Below are 18047 nucleotides of genomic sequence, written 5' to 3'. Positions count from 1 at the left end.
AGTTCTCATTTGCAACTGCGACCTAGCCAAGATAAAGCGTAGCAATTTGACACATACAACAACACAGAGTTACACATGGAATAAACAAAACATACAGTCAATAATACAGTAGAACAAAGAAAACAAAAGTCTATATACAGTGAGTGCAAATGAGGTAAGATAAGGGAGTTAAGGCAATAAATAGGCCATGGTGGCGAAGTAATTATAATATGGCAATTAAACACTGGAATGGTATCTCCCTTAGCTACAGTACTGTAGACATGAATATAGGATATCTTTATCTCCCTTAGCTACAGTACTATAGACATGAATATAGGATATCTCTGTATCTCCCTTAGCTACAGTACAATAGACATGAATATAGGATATCTATATCTCCCTTAGCTACAGTACTATAGACATGAATATAGGATAACTATATCTCCCTTAGCTACAGTACTATAGACATGAATATAGGATATCTCTGTATATCTCAGTGCTACAGTACTATAGACATGAATATAGGATATCTCTGTATATCCCAGTGCTACAGTACTATAGACATGAATATAGGATATCTCTGTATCTCCCAGTTCTACAGTACTATAGACATGAATATAGGATATCTCTGTATCTCCCAGTGCTACAGTACTATAGACATTAATATAGGATATCTCTGCATCCCCCAGTGCTACAGTAGTATAGACATGAATATATGATATCTCTGTATATCCCAGTGCTACAGTACTATAGACATTAATATAGGGTAGCTCTGTATCCCCCAGTGCTACAGTACTATAGACATGAATATAGGATATCGCTGTATCTCTTAGTGCTACAGTACTATAGACATGAATATAGGATATCTCTGTATCCCCCAGTGCTACAGTACTATAGACATTAATATAGGATATTTCTGCATCCCCCAGTGCTACAGTACTATAGACATTAATATAGGATATCTCTGCATCCCCCAGTGCTACAGTACTATAGACATGAATATAGGGTAGCTCTGTATCCCCCAGTGCTACAGTACTATAGACATTAATATGGGATATCTCTGCATCCCCCAGTGCTACAGTACTATAGACATGAATATAGGATATCGCTGTATCTCTTAGTGCTACAGTACTATAGACATGAATATAGGATATCTCTGCATCCCCCAGTGCTACAGTACTATAGACATTAATATAGGATATCTCTGTATCTCTCAGTGCTACAGTACTATAGACATTAATATGGGATATCTCTGTATCTCTCAGTGCTACAGTACTATAGACATGAATATAGGATATCTCTGTATCTCCCAGTGCTACATTACTATAGACATTAATATGGGATATCTCTGTATCTCTCAGTGCTACAGTACTATAGACATGAATATAGGATATCTCTGTATCTCTCAGTGCTACAGTACTATAGACATGAATATAGGATATCTCTGTATCTCCCAGTGCTACAGTACTATAGACATTAATATGGGATATCTCTGTATCTCTCAGTGCTACAGTACTATAGACATGAATATAGGATATCTCTGTATCTCCCAGTGCTACATTACTATAGACATTAATATGGGATATCTCTGTATCTCTCAGTGCTACAGTACTATAGACATGAATATAGGATATCTCTGTATCTCTCAGTGCTACAGTACTATAGACATGAATATAGGATATCTCTGTATTTCCCAGTGCTACAGTACTATAGACATTAATATAGGATATCTCTATTATCCCAGTGCTCTTGTGGAAGTGTCTCAGTGTGATTTCCCTGGACAATGAGACCTGTTACATATGGATCCTTCCTGTCTCTCCCTGATGAAGCAGAGCGGTTTTATTTATTCTGACTCGTCGCTAAAACACCCGTCTCCACATGTCGGGTTCCTCAGGGGCCTTTCTGGGATCTCAGCACTCCTCTGCTCTCGACTGTCAGATTGATTCTGTTCTTTTCTCTCCTTCACATATGACCACTACACTCACTGACACCTCCGCAAGGAGGCCTTCAGATATACTATATGGCCACTCTTACTGCTACCTCCATGAGGAGGCCCTCAGACATGACTACTCTTACTGCCACCTCCATGAGGAGGCCCTCAGACATGACTACTCTTACTGCTACCGCCATGAGGAGGCCCTCAGATATGACAACTGCTACCTCCATGAGGAGGCCCTCAGACATGACTACTCTTACTGCTACCTCCATAAGGAGGCCCTCAGACATGACTACTCTTACTGCTACCTCCATGAGGAGGCCCTCAGACATGACTACTCTTACTGCCACCTCCATGAGGAGGCCCTCAGATATGACAACTGCTACCTCCATGAGGAGGCCCTCAGACATGACTACTCTTACTGCTACCTCAATGAGGAGGCCCTCAGACATGACTACTCTTACTGCTACCGCCATGAGGATGCCCTCAGATATGACAACTGCTACCTCCATGAGGAGGCCCTCAGACATGACTACTCTTACTGCTACCTCAATGAGGAGGCCCTCAGACATGACTACTCTTACTGCTACCTCCATAAGGAGGCCCTCAGACATGACTACTCTTACTGCTACCTCCATAAGGAGGCCCTCAGACATGACTACTCTTACTGCTACCTCCATGAGGAGGCCCTCAGACATGACTACTCTTACTGCTACCTCCATGAGGAGGCCCTCTTATATATTGTTTGACCACTCTCACCACCAGCTCATTAAAACCTCTCTGCACTCATCAACACACTGACTCATTCCTTTTTTCTCCGTTTGGGTTTTCCATTAAGGTCTGAGGGTGTGTTTGTTCCCACGCTGCTTCTCTGTAACACCACACAACAAGTCCACAGAGCTTTGTCAACAGTCATCGCTGGATTCTCCACTAACTACATTACTCTCTACTTATCTACTGTGTTCATGATTCACTACTACATTGTTAAAGATGACACACCATTGACATCTTCATGATATAGTGTTTAATACATACTGACAGGGTTTTACCCATCTGCTTCTTACAAATGTTTTTTCTCTGTATACAATGACACAGTGCTTCCTGCTGTCATTGTTTGGTGTAATCTCACCTTTTGAAAGTGATGCTATATGCCAATGTGATGCGATTGCTTATGTAAGTGTGGGTTTGTGATGAGTATTGTGTTGGTGTTGGCGTTTGTCACTCAGATCAGTTCATCTGAGATATGGGGCTCTGAGTTTGTAGGAGTGTGTATCAAATCTGTGTGTTACGTTTGTATTGTGATTGTATCTGTGGATGTGTGTCAGTGTATGTATCAAATGTGTATTTATAGTGTGTGTGTGTGTGTGTGTGTGTGTTTCAGATAAACACCGGACAGGTGGGGGCTCTACTGGGTCGGCTGCCCTGTACCTTCAGACAGGAGCTGACAGGGGTGGGTGCCAGCCTGGAGAAACGCTGGAAGTTCTGTGGTTTCGAGGGAATCAAGACCACATAGAGCATTACAGAGGCACAGCTGATATCACAGAGACACAGCATAGAGATCTGACGGTCTTATGAGGATATTGTTTTATGGGGACCGGCACTGGTCCCTTAGCTGTTGCTCACCAGTCCCTGTGATGGTTAACTGATCTTGATTTAGTCCGTTCTTAAGTGCTAGTTATAATGTAAACAGTTTTCTGGTCCCTGTCACAAATAAGGTTGAGAAACACTGGCATAGAACTCTTGACTGTATTATGAAGACACAGAAGTAACAACATAGAACTCAGACTGTCCGTCACATGAGCGGGTCGGACCGTTCTCAGAACCTCTAATTGGTTAACTCTGCTGTCACTCAGCCAGGACTACTACCCAGTGAGGTTATCAGGGTCTGCTGAACACTGTCAACCTCCAACCCCTCTGGCCTCTCACACTCTTTTCTTTCCTTGTTTGTACAATTCTATGAGTAAAAATGAATATATTTCTTCATTTTCTGTAAAGGCTGTTGAAGGGATACTTCTGGGTTCTGGCAACGAAACTCTTTCTCTACTTCACCAGAGTCAGATGAACTTGTGGATACCATTTTATGTCTCTGTGTGCAGTTTGAAGGCATTTTCTAAGTGATGCTAGCGCAATGACTGGAAGGCTATGGGTATCTTCTAGCTAGCATGCTAGTAGATATCCATAGCCTTCCCGTCATTGCGCTAGCTAGAGGTAGTTAGAGGTAGTTTTGTAAGCCAATGCTAACTTCCTTCGTACTGGACTCGAAGACATAATACTGGTATCCACAAATTCATCGGATTCTGGGGATGTAGATAAAGGGCCTCATTGCCAAAATACTGAGGTATCCCTATAACAGTTGCATAGATTGATTTGTTTTCCTACTCTGTAAATGCTTGGATGATATTTTTAAATAAAAAATCAAAGCAATCTGAAGAATTGAGAATAGAGTTGTATTGAATAGAGTTATGCTCGCTGGCATTTAGGTAGGTTGGGTGTAGATGCTGTATGTAGCATGAGTGGGAGCAAACTGCTAATCCAGTCAAGGATGGTCCCCAGCCACATGAGGAGCCTCTGATAGGTACACTCTCACTCACACACACACACACACTGCTCCTGCACAGCCATGCCTGGAGAGATGCCCGAGACCTTTTGTGATGCTGGTTTTGTTATCTCTTAGCGCTGCCCAAGGCCTGTCATTAAACCTTACCTAAGGCCATTTAGAACCATCAAAATAGCATTATTACCTGTGCTCTTGTGCAAAGCTGAAACACGCTGTTGGGGGTCTTCTTAATGAAGCATCCTTATCTAATTATAGAGGCGTGTGTGTGTGCCTCAGTGAGCATGCGAACATGTACTGTTTGTGTATATAAGGCTGTTTTACAACAGAACAGATGTTGGTCTCCAGTTTCCCCTCCTTCCAGGTTGAATCCTGGCTGCCAGGACCGGAGGTTCTTCCCAAAAGTCTGCTGGAGAGTTCCTAATGCGCCTCCGTCGGGCAGTTTGTCGGCGTACTCTTTCCTTGTTGCTCGGTGAAACCGAAGGTTTATTACACATGATTTGCTTTCGTCAGACTCTGCCTTCTCCTAACGCCTTGTGTATGAAACATTAAGTCCACGCACTTGTCAGAACACCATCCGTCCTTCCTGAATTAATGATAAGTATTGAGTTGGTTTTCCCCCTGCAAGGCTCCCTTCTATACATATGAATTTGCCTTGGCATGTGTTATTAACATGGGGTCCAAAGGGGAAGAGCGTGGAGAGAACACACACGGCAGAACCATAGATCTGAGTGGAGTGTGTGTACTGTATTGTATATAGATCTGCAATGCATTCGGAAAGTATTCCGACCCCTTGACTTTTTCCATATTTTGTTACGTTACAGCCTCATTTTAAAATTGATTAAATCGTTTTTCTCCCTCATTAATCTGCACACACTACCCCATAATAACAAAGCAAAACATTTCCATAAGTATTCAGACCCTTTACTAAGTACTTTGTTGAAGCACCTTTGGCAACGATTACAGCCTTGAGTCTTCTTGGGTATGACGCTACAGTCTTGGCACACCTGTATTTGGTGAGTGTCTCCCATTCTTCTCTGCAGATCCTCAAGTTCTGTCAGGTTGGATGGAGATCATTGCTGCACAGCTATTTTGGACTCTCCAGAGATGTTTCATTGGGTTCAAGTCCGGGCTCTGGCTGTGCCACTCAATGACATTCAGAGACTTGTCCCGAAGCCACTCCTGCGCTGTCTTGGCTGTGTGCTTAGGGTCGTTGTCCTGTTGGAAGGTGAACCTTCGCCCCAGTCAAAGGTTGTGAGTCCTCCGAATCAGGTTTTCATCAAGGATCTCTCTCTACTTTGCTCCGTTCACCGTTCATCTTTTAGTCTCCCAATCCCTGCCTCTGAAAAACATCCCCACAGCATGATGCTGCCACCGCCATGCTTCACTGTAGAGATGGTGCTAGGTTTCCTCCAGACATGACACTTGGCATTCAAGCCAAAGAGTTCAATCTTGGTTTCATCAGACCAGAGAATCTTGTTTCTCATGGTCCGAGAGTCTTTAGGTGCCTTTTGGCAAACTCCAGCCGGCTGTCATGTGCCTTTTACTGAGAAGTAGCTTCCGTCTGGCCACTCTACCAATTGCTCAGTTTGGCTGGACTGCCACTTTTCAAGGATGATCAATGGAAACAGGATGCACCTGAGCTCAATTTAGAGTCTCATAGCAAAGGCGCTGAATACTTATGTAAATAAGGAATTCATTTTTTATTTGTAATAGATTTCTAAAAACTTGTTTACACTTGTCATTATGGGGTATTGTGTGTAGATTGATGAGGAAAAATAATAATGTAATCCATTTTAGAATAAGGCTGTAATGTAACAAAATATGAAAAAGTCCAGGTCTGAATACTTTCCGAATGCACTGTATATAGTCCTCTTCTAATTCTTAGGTTTTGTCTGACAACAAAGAGCATGGTGGTTCTAGTAATGAAGTTGGGCCCGCACACTCAACTGCTTCAACACGTTCCCTTTTCAGGTTGGTTAAATGCACAGTTATTTCCATGCTTGGAATGGTTCATGTTTGGCTTTCAGACAGTGTTAAATACTTTGAGTCAGATTCTCTCATGGACTCACCAGAAGTCCCAGGGAAGAAAACGTGGACCCCCCCTTTCAAACACTTATCTCTGTCATACCAGGCCAACCCCATTTGACAAATGAGAGTGCACTTCACAGCATGACTCTTCACTCTAGTCTCCTACAGGCACCGATGATCATACTGCCAGTTTCTATCCTCACTGAAGTTGCTGTGTTCTTTCTGTCAAATCCAATCTCCCCATAGACTTGATGCCTCTGTAGAGTTAGATGGGAGTCATTCATAATTCATCTGGTCTTCAGACTTGAGAGTTTTTTGGCATGTGAAGTTTTCAGTGCGTCACACAAAGGATGTAAACACAGCCTAATTAAATCGGCCCGCAGTCCCCAGTGGATTTTTTCCATTTGCTGTTGTCTTCCCATCGCCCCACCGGGGAGTTCCTCATTAATTCAATCCAAGGTGGATTCAAAATTCAAGCTAAAGCTATTCAAGGGTGTGATTCACCGTGCCAGCGAAAGCCGATGCGCATATTTCCCCTATTTGGAAGATGAATCTACAGAAGATTTTCGGAGGATGTCCTTGAGCATCTGCCCTCATTCTGCTCAAGTTGTATGGAAGAACAAATATAGGAGCCTGCATCTCAGAGGCTGAAAGTAGGAAGGGCAGTAGTGTCAAACTATGAATACCCAGAAGTAAAGAGTTTAAATCTCTTTTAAGACATTCAAATCATATGTAAAAAAGGAGTAATTCGATTTGAGACGATAGCAAGGTTATTTTGGGTGGTATCGTGGTGCTTGAGAGAATTGTAATTACTGCAGTCTTTAAATCACTTCCTGACGCCATCAAGATCCAGTTAATTATAAACATGGTCTCCATTGACTACACAGGTGAGAAGATGCTGGGCGCATGTGTTTGCATATTTTTGGTTGCAACTTATGGGTCTACGTGTGTTTATATGGGGGTGAAAGTGATGGTACTTCTGAAAAGTAGGACCACTTTTTAAGAGCATGGCTCCATCCTTTCCCGTGACCCCTAACAAAATCCATCTCTATAGGAAACAACTCAGACTTAAGCTGCCAGTGGCCCGACTGAACACAAAGTGGAGACGGAAGCTGCCAGTGTCCCTACTGAACACAGAAGCTGCCAGTGGCCCTACTGAACACAAAGTGGAGAGGGAAGCTGCCAGTGGCCCTACTGAACACAGAAGCTGCCAGTGGCCTTACTGAACACAAAGTGGAGACGGAAGCGCCAGTGGCCGTACTGAACACAAAGTGGAGACGGAAGCTGCCAGTGTCCCTACTGAACACAAAGTGGAAACGGAAGCTGCCAGTGTCCCGACTGAACACAGAAGCTGCCAGTGGCCCGACTGAACACAGAAGCTGCCAGTGGCCCGACTGAACACAGAAGCTGCCAGTGTCCCTACTGAACACAGAAGCTGCCAGTGTCCCTACTGAACACAGAAGCTGCCAGTGTCCCTACTGAACACAGAAGCTGCCAGTGTCCCTACTGAACACAGAAGCTGCCAGTGTCCCGACTGAACACAGAAGCTGCCAGTGGCCCGACTGAACACAGAAGCTGCCAGTGTCCCTACTGAACACAAAGTAGAGACGGAAGCTACCAGTGTCCCTACTGAACACAAAGTGGAGACGGACCCTACTAAGGATGTGGCGGTCATAAAATTTTGTCAGCCGGTGATTGGCAAGCAAATAACTGCAGGTCTCACGGTAATTGCCGGTTAATTAATTAACGTAAACACTTTTACTGTATCATCTTCTGGCTTCCACACACAGCCTACAAGCCTCTGATGCAGACCTTTGGAAAACCTACATTTTAAAACGTCTAATAAATCCATATAATATAGCTTACACATCACAAATTCATTACTTATTTTAGACCGACTACTTTTTTTTAAACTTTTTTTTTACACCTATTTCAGAAGAACAGAATAGCATACTCATCCTTATGTCAGGTCCTGATCTGGCTAGGCCATATGGCGGTGGGCTACACTAATTTGCTTAGAATTCCATGGCATTATTTTATAGTATGAAGAATACAATAGGATGTTTTCTTCAAGATTTCTGAGGGAGTGCGCAGATGCATTTATTCTGTGTTGAGCGGTTAAAAAACAGGTCCTCCTATGAGTTATTTATGCAACACGTTTTTATTTCTAATACATTTTAAGGCTAAATGATGCGACTCTAATGATGATTTGATAAAAGTCGTATGAAAGGCATGAGCTCTGCTTTGTTTCTTGCACAGGCTTCACACACTTCATCAGTTTGACAAGAACTTGATAATACCTCGAATTTCCCAGTGGCATCCCCCAAGTGTGGGCGTAATGTCCCTTAAAAAAATCCATGCCTTTTGCGGCTAGTGGCCATTGTGCCCTTTGGCTGAAAATAATAATTATAATTACCTTCTCTTGGCTGCGTGTTCTGAAACACCTCACACTCACATGATTCGCTCAGATATCTCAATTCTTATTAGCCAATGCCTGTCACGTGATCGGCTTCTTCTCACAGGCATCTATCTCACGAAGTAGGCTACAAGTGAAGACATTTTCAACTGTTCTGCCTGCGACCATGGAAACCTGACCTGTTCACCAGACGTGCTACCTTGTCCCGGACCTGCTGTCTTTGACTCTGAATGATTGGCTATGAAAAGCCAACTGACATTTACTCCTGAGGTGCTGACCTGTTGCTGACCTCTACAACCACTGTGATTATTATTATTTGGCCCTGCTGGTCATCTGAATGTTTGAACATCTTGACCATGTACTGTTATCTCCACCCAGCACAGCCAGAAGAGGACTGGCCACCCCTCAGAGCCTGGTTTCTTCCTAGGTTCCTGCCTTTCTAGGGAGTTTTTCTTAGCCACCGTGCTTCTACATCTACATTGTTTGGGGTTTTAGGCTGGGTTTGTGTATAGCACTTTGTGACATCGGCTGATGTAAAAAAGGGCCTTATAAATACATTTGATTGATAGGGGACGCAACTGAGCACGTCCTTCTTATCGAATTCCAAGGCACATATTGAAGATGTTAGAACTGTCCACATTTACTTTTCGTCAGCCAACAAGATGAGTAACAAACAGCAAAATCATTAATACCCATAATACAAAAGTTGACCTATTCTATGATCAACTTGTCCTTCTGTGCGAGAAATAAATATTCCAAACATAGTCTGGGAAAGTTGTGGGATGCGATAGATCCCAAATGAATACAACCACTAGCATCAAAAAAACTTTTAAAGCAATGGGGCTGATGCAACAAATGAGAACGTTTAACTTAAAATGAACTATTAGGCTATTAATTCACATAAGCGCAGCAATGTGCACGCGGCAGTAGGCTATAAGTGAAAATATTCCAAAATGAAACAATTAGCAGGAAAACACCATTCTCGAAAGTGACCACGAATGTGGTTATGCATGTAAGGCTTTTATTATAAAGGTGCATTTCTATGGTGAAAATGATCTTCTCCAAACTCACACGTCACCTATGTATGCCAGTTAGACTACACCGGTTGTAAAGCGGATTCATATTCTTAATTGTACTTGGCCACTTTTTTTTTTGGCCACTTTAGTTGTGATACAAAACATACAGGCCTATGATTCTAAAAATGTGCAAGAAAAAGGCATACACCGTTTCTTGCCTTACTGCAGACCAGCTGGGCATAATTCACAAGTGATAGACTTATATTGTCACCCATCAACATTTTCTTGATTTAATGTTGTCTTTACATATACTCAATAATATATGTGTGAATTAAGTTTTGATTTAGAATGGACCATTATCATACACCTATACACTTAAATAACTCAGTGATGAATTGTCATGCTCGCCCGCTAGGTTATACTCCTGTTGTAAAGTGAAGCAATATGCTTAATATTATGAAAGTTGAGAAATAATTATAATAGGCCTAGTCTATAGAAAGCTGATGGGATGCTCCTCTTTTTAAGAGCCCATCAAAACTCTGTTTTCTCATGCGATTTTATACCTTATAGAATTCTTGGGCAACATGATAATGGGCTCTCATTTAGTGTTTGAATTGATTTCTGATTACATTTGCATTGTTGTCAAAGTGTTTAGAGGGACAATAGAGTGCTGAGTACCAGGCAGTTAGTTTGGTAGGCTACTAATGACCAGCAGCAGCATCAGAGCTTGGAGAAGCCTAATTACCCTGACTAAATGGTCACGACTCGTGCATCTGCCGGTGTGATGGTAATATGGTCACCGCAACAGCCCTAGACCCTACTGAACACAAAATGGAAACGGAAGCTGCCAGTGACTCTACTGAACACAAAGTGGAAACGGAAGCTGCCAGTGACTACTGAACACAAAGTGGAAACGGAAGCTGCCAGTGACCCTACTGAACACAAAGTGGAAACGGAAGCTGCCAGTGACCCCACTGAACACAAAGTGGAAACGGAAGCTGCCAGTGACTCTACTGAACACAAAGTGGACACGGAAGCTGCCAGTGACTCTACTGAACACAAAGTGGAAACGGAAGCTGCCAGTGACTCTACTGAACACAAAGTGGAAACGGAAGCTGCCAGTGACTCTACTGAACACAAAGTGGAAACGGAAGCTGCCAGTGTCACCACTGAACACAAGTAAAGTGTTCTATACAATATAGAATTCCAATAACCCATTGAAAAGCCCTCACAAGTCCTCAATGAGTTGGTGAGTCAATAGCTCCCCCTATGGGCCAGAAACGCAGCTATATAACGGTATAATGGATTCCACAGCTAATGTGATGCTGGTCATTTGCTGTGGCAGCTGGTATATGGCCACAGCATTAGGGAGCAGCTCACGCGGACTCATGTCTCAATAAGCGCTGAACCGAGCTCATTCATTTATGTATGGGTAGAAAGGGGCTTTAAAATCAGTGTTCCCCAAGAGCCAGAGCTGAGACAGGGTGCACCGCTCCAGAAACTCTTGCCCTGTGGGCACTTGGAATGTCATCTTAGAAATGGCAGACTATTGAATATTAAAGCTCGAACTAAAGAGATTTCTCTTTCTTTGAGGATATTAGTGGGAGAGAGGAGCCAAGCTGTGCTATGTACAAAGATTTCCTTTAATTATTTATATTCAGTTAAATAATTATTAACACCTCCAGACTTTGAATGACTGGCAGGTTTTTGGCCGCTGTGCTTTCTTAGCTGGCACAGAATAGTGTCGGCTACAAGCTTGGGGAAAGGGTGCATGTCAATTGTCTAAAGTGGCTTTTTTTAAATGTATTATCTGCACTGAACTGAAAACAGAATAGGTAGAATGTCCTATTGAAGGGAATGAGCTGGTAGAGGAAGCTACTTAGACTATTGAGATGTACCCATGGAGTGAGAATCTGTCTCAAATTCTATCACAGTGTGTGTTGACAGTGTTGTTCATATTTAACTCCCAAGGAGAAAGGTGTTATTTTTTCTGGCCCATTAAACAGTGTAATGACCATCCTGATCTGCTCCTAAGATGTTTGATTTGAAATGCCAGCCTGATGGTTCCAGCCCCTGATGCCAGAGAGATGGCATAATGTAGCACTGCACCTAATGAACGATGCCAGCTCTTCATGCCCATTAGATTGCATGACCTTTCACAGAAAGAAGAGAGAACTGATTGTTTGTACAAGTGTAATTTTTCTGCTCCGAAAGCATGTCATATTTATTATTGTAGAATTATCAGATTTTAGATACTGTTCTTCGGGAGACGGTTTTCTCTGAAAGCTGAACCATATTGTCTTTCTCTCACAAACAAGCTCCAAACCAAAATTGTAGATTGAAATTTCAAAGAAATTAATTGCCTGAGTGAATTGTGATTTCCTGCGTGATTCTGAGGGTGAAATAAATTATAGAGGGTGTTGCATTTCTCATTCTTTCAGACAGTGATCTGCAGAAAGCCACACTGTAGAACACCCCCAGTTGACTTTATATGGTCATACAACATGATTATACTAATTATACATTTTAGTCATTTACAGACATTCTTATTTACATTTACATTTAAGTCATTTAGCAGACGCTCTTATCCAGAGCGACTTACATCCGGAGAGACTAAAATCTGATTTTATTTGTCACATGCTTCGTAACCAACAGGTTGTAATACTTACTTACGGGGCCCTTCCCAACATTGCAGAGAGAAAGATAATTGAGAAATAATAGGAAAATAATAATAAATACAAAGAGTAATGATAACTTGGCTATATACACGGGGTACCAGTACATAGTCAATGTGCAGGTTGTAGCGGTATTTATTAGAGCGGGGTAAAGATACAGATTTTGTTTGGGCGCCAGGCAGGTATTAACCATGCCGAAAGGAAAAGAGTAGAATAGAGAGAGAACCAGACCCACACACAGCAGAAGAGACTGCCTAGGGTGTAGCCTGTTTCCCAGATAGCCAGTGGAGAGAAAAGAGAATACACACCCTATAAAACCCACATCACAGCACAGGGGAAACCCCACCAAGAATACCTCATACAATAATGGCAGAGCAATTGAACTGCAACTTCATACAAGAAAGAACCCAGTCATCAACAGAGGATTTGCAGTAATATGTATTGTCTTTCAGTGGAGGAGTGCAGAGGGTATGAATGTGAGGGGTGTTCATAGACACAACAAAGGCCTTAAAAATGTCCACTATCTTCTCGGCCACATGTCATTAGTACACCCCACCTCAAAACAGTTCAAATAACAATATACAACTTGCAACAACCTCCCTTTTAACTAAAATGTCCAATGTCCCAAATAATCCTGGCAGGGCAATAATAGTCCAGCTCTAATGAACATCAATGGGAAGTGCATTTGAAAAATAGAAAATCTGTTGCAGGGTAAAGCACTGGAACGATAGAGGGAAGAGAAAGAGAACAAGAGAGATCTTAGCTGTGGTCTTCAGGCTGGCAGTTGTCCTGTCTGACCGTCCGATGGTTTGTATGTTAAAGCTTCACAACAATGTTGCTACTAATCCATGCGATCCATAACAGGTGCGGTCCCAAACGATGATAACCACAACCTAGAGCGGTGTTATGGGATTTATATGAATAATGACTAAATGATGTATACATTTAACGTAGAACTATAATTAAACAGAATACTACAATGTCACTGTATGAATGTATGAATCGTATTATAATCATAACACTGAATATAATGTGTGTAGTTTTAGTTCTGAATTAGAACACAGACTTTCTGTTCCTTGTTAGAAACTAATGGAGCTATCGTCAGACCGGCTGGAATACTGTGTTCCTTACAGGACATTCTGTCCCCACCCAGGGAGGGGAGAGACCTTGGGCTTGTAGTAGATTGTTTAACAGGTGGCAGAAAATGTGCATGAGTAGGAGAAGACTTGTGAACTATGTTGCCATTGTATCTGAGAGGAGGGGTAGTTATGACGAAATGTGAGGTATATAGACCAATGTACAGGAAATGATAAGCAGAACGTTCCCGTGAATAAACATTTAACTCTTGTAATATTCTAGACTGGGCCTCTGTCTGTCTTCATTTATATCAGTATCTTACAAATCCTGATATAGCAGACTGAGTAATTACAATTGAATTGGTTAATGAACATGAGAACAAAATTCTCTTGACAAGCCGTCACATCGATGATTGAGTTAAATACTTTAAAAATTAACAAGGACATCTGTAGCATAGCACACACAATCAAACTGTCGCGCCAACCAAGAGCTCCTCCCCAGAGAGCTGAAAGAGCTGTCTTTATTTCCTCCTTCCTTACTGCTAATGCGCTCTTAAAGTGGCAGCGCATGGTGAAGGTTCCGTGCAGGATTTCACCAAAAGGTGTATGAGGTAAATATGTACAATTAACCAGGAATAGTGTGACGAGGCAACAGGATAGTTAAAACAGTATCAGTAGTGCATGTGATGAGTCAAAAATTCTATGCAGGTAGATATTTGGTTCACTATTTAACTAACTATAGCAGTCTTATGGCTTGGGGATAGAAGCTGTTCAGGGTCCTGTTGGTTCCAGACTTGGTGCATCGTTACTGCTTGCCGTGTGGTAGCAGAGAGAACGGCCTATGACTTGGGTAGCTGGAGTCTTTGACAATTTTTAGGGACTTCCTCTGACACCGCCTGGTATGTTGGTCCTGGATGGCAGGGAGCTCGGCCCCAGTGATGAACTAGGCGGTACGCCCTACCCTCTGTGCGCCTTACGGTAGGATGTCAAGCATTTGCCATACCAAGCGGTGATGCAGCTGGATCAGTCAAGATGCTCTTAATGATGCAACTGTAGAACTTTTGGAGGATCTGCGGGCCCATGCCAAATCTTTTCAGCCTCCTGAGGGGGGAGAGGTGTTGTCGTGCCTCTTCACGACTGTGTTGGTGTGTGTGGCCCATGATCGATCCTTAGTGATGTGGACACGAGGAACTTGAAGCTCTCAACCCGCTCCACTACAGCCCAGTTGATGTGAATGCGGGCAGGCTCGGCCCTCCGTTTCCTGTAGTCTATGATCAGCTCCTTTGTCTTGCTGACGTTGATGGAGAGGTTGTTGTCCTGGCACCACATTACTAAATTGACCTGTCTCATTGTCATCAGTGATCAGGCCTACCACCGTCATGTCGTCAGCAAACTTAATGATGGTGTTAGATACGTGCACGGCCACGCAGTCATTGGTGAACGAGGAGTGCAGGAGGGAACTAAGCACGCACCCTTGAGTGGCCCCTGTGTTGAGGTTCAACATGGCGGATGTGCTGTTACCTATCCTCATCACCTGGAGGCGGCCCGTCAAAAGTCCAGATGAGCTTGGAGGGCACTATGGATTTGAACACTGAGCTGTAGTCAATTAAAGGCATTTTCACATAGGTGTTCCTCTTGTCCAGATGGGAGAGGGCAGTGTGCAATAGAGATTGCGTCATCTGTGGATCTATTGGGGCGTTTTGGGATTTGGAGTGGGTCCAGGGTGTCTGAGATTATGGTGTTGTGAGCCATGACCAGCCTTTCAAAGCATTTCATGGCTACAGATGAGTGCTAAGTGGCGATAGTCATTTAGACAGGTTACCTTGGCGTTCTTGGGCACAGGGACTATTTACAGTCAATGCTTTGAAATAAGTTTAAAGGGATAGTTCACCAAAATTACAAAATGGACACATTGGGTTACTTACCCTATTATCGGTCTCTGGAAAAAGGTACTGTATGACAGCAATCCATGCTTTGTTTTATTTTCCCTGGTACTGATTCCACATGCTAACATATTAGCATTTGGCACATATGGCACAAATCCCATTCAAGTCGGACCGATAATATAATTTTCGTACATGTCCAAATCATCCAAAAGTTGCTTAGATGTTTTGAATACGTGTGTAAAACATGCTAATATTGTTCCCATGACTTGAGCAAAAAACAACCACAGCAACAAAAAAAACAAATACTGTATCACAGTTATCATGCTGATTTTACTATGGTTGTCATTACCAAAACGATTGAGTCAGACATCAATCACTCTTCATTATAAGACTACCTATGAAAACGGGTAAATACATTTAAGTGTTCTTTGTGTAATTCCTATTTAATCTGCATCGGCCCAGTGCGTTTCAAATGGATTTTTATCCTTTACTGTAGAGTCTGAGAGAAAAGCTAAGACAAAATCAACAATGAAAGCCATAAGCCCGTGAGCTCCCACTGAACACATGACTGACCCCTTATTGTCTCCTGTGGCATCACAGAGAGCACACTGCTGTCTCTGGAACAGCTCTGAACTGGCTCTCCTACCTCTCCAATTGGAAGCAACACATCACTATTGAAGAGTCCAGAGTCTGTAGTCACATGTGGTGTCCCACAGGGGTCAGTGCTGGGGCCTATCCTGTTTTGAATTGACATGCTCCTTCTCGGCTAAATCCTCCGATTACAACATCCACTTCCACTGCTACACTAACGATACCCAGGTTTACATTAACACCAAACTGGACACCATCTCTGACCTAGCAAATCTCAGATGCTGCCTAGAAGACATGGATGAAAGAGAACTTTCTCCATTTGAACAGTAGCAAGATTGGGGCTATGCTTATTGGGACACCCAAACTGGTCACCAATGCAGGAAACTGCCCTACAATCAGTGGCCAGGCTATCCCTGTCATCTCTAACGTAGGAGTTACGTTTGATCCTTCTCTGTCCCTCAATGCCTTCCCCCCCCACACACACAAAAAAAAGGTCAATCTAAAAAGTATTGCCCGCGCCATACCATCACTCTCCCAGCCAGATGCAGAGAAACTAATCCACACCTTCACCTTCTCCCAGATTGACTACAGCAATGCGCTGTTTGGGGGCCTCCCAGCCAAATCACTACAGAGGCTACAACTAATCCAACTAACAGTGCTGCCAGTCCTGACCAGGACCAAGAAGTCAAATCACATGACCCTGATCCTGGCCAAAATCCACTGGCTACCGGTTAACTACAGGATCGGCTTCAAAATCCTCAAAATGCTTGTATTTAAAGCCATGAATGGATTAGAACTCACTTCTATGTTTTTCATAGTCCTATTCCCAATCTAATACGTATTTGCACCAAACCCACTATTGCTATTTTACCTGCCTTGATTCTAAATATTTGTTGTTTTCATTGTATGTAATATTAGAAAGAAATCCTCAGCAGACATTTGAGAAGTGTAATGAAAGTGATGTATTATTATAAGGCCTGATTGATAGTCAAGTTGTAAGCCATGCTCCCCAAAGATTGCCCAGGAATTTCAGTGCCTCTTGGTAAAGAAGAATAATCCCAATAGCAAGCTAATAGGATTGTAACTTATCCAGCCGTAACATTTACATTCATTGTTATTTGGGTCGTCAAATTTACATTGGTTATTATTCAGGTCATGTAAGGGCCCAATTATGAGATGGGTTGCCAGGTTTGGATCTCTGACTTTATGAATTTCTAGCATTGAGATAATCAGATTAGAGTTGCTGATTGGAAGTCGACACCATTCTGAAGGCCACCACTGAGCATGCTGTCAAATTGCTGGTGTAGCTCGCCTGCTCTGTCTTGCAGGAGAATTAAATGATTTCTTCCTCGTGTGAAGTGCACCAGAGCAGCATGAGGCCTTCATTTGCTCCAGCCTGACACCGCTCCTGAGCTGTGGACGGACAAAGCTAGTCTTAAAGGGATACACTCCAAATCTAGTTGGTGCTTTATATTTCCCATTCATTTGCCTGAAGTCTGCAGATCTCTTCCAATGCATAGAGCATTACTCACAGTAAAGATAAGCATGGCCTTAATTTGACTTTAGACCACTTCTGATTTATTGAAACATCTGCCAAACTATTGAGTGAACCATCTCTTTAACTATTCCATCTTTGACCCAGCGCTCCCTCAATCAAAAAGAGTTTCTCTCAGTTTCTTCACCATAGCAACAAAGTTCTGTATGTGCTATGCAACTTTTTCTCCAAACTCAGCCATCGGTTGCTACATATCAGGAATCACCCAGGAAATGGATAGAGACTGGATCCAGTTCATTGATCTCAGGCATTCAGCAAATTTCCCAGTTCAGTAAAGTGAGACGACTCCAATGATTTTCTGGGACGGTTTATGTATTGATTTCTGCTGGCTG

General features: G+C 42.7%; 1 protein-coding gene across 1 annotated transcript in view; it reads left to right on the top strand.

Moving 5' to 3' along the window:
• The window catches only part of LOC135538651 (ecto-NOX disulfide-thiol exchanger 2-like), a 61411-nt gene extending 57072 nt beyond the window's left edge, over positions 1 to 4339 (top strand). The window contains exon 13 of the mRNA XM_064964527.1: positions 3297 to 4339. Coding sequence (XP_064820599.1) covers positions 3297 to 3428 — 132 coding nt within the window. The 3' untranslated portion in view covers positions 3429 to 4339. The remainder of the gene's footprint in view (positions 1 to 3296) is intronic.
• The last annotated feature ends 13708 nt before the right edge of the window (positions 4340 to 18047 follow it).

Source organism: Oncorhynchus masou, unplaced genomic scaffold (genome assembly GCF_036934945.1).
Source record: "Oncorhynchus masou masou isolate Uvic2021 unplaced genomic scaffold, UVic_Omas_1.1 unplaced_scaffold_1___fragment_4___debris, whole genome shotgun sequence".
Taxonomy (NCBI): Eukaryota; Metazoa; Chordata; class Actinopteri; order Salmoniformes; family Salmonidae; genus Oncorhynchus; species Oncorhynchus masou.
The sequence above is the reverse complement of the archived record's forward strand: the minus strand, read 5'-3'. Positions and strand labels throughout refer to the sequence as shown.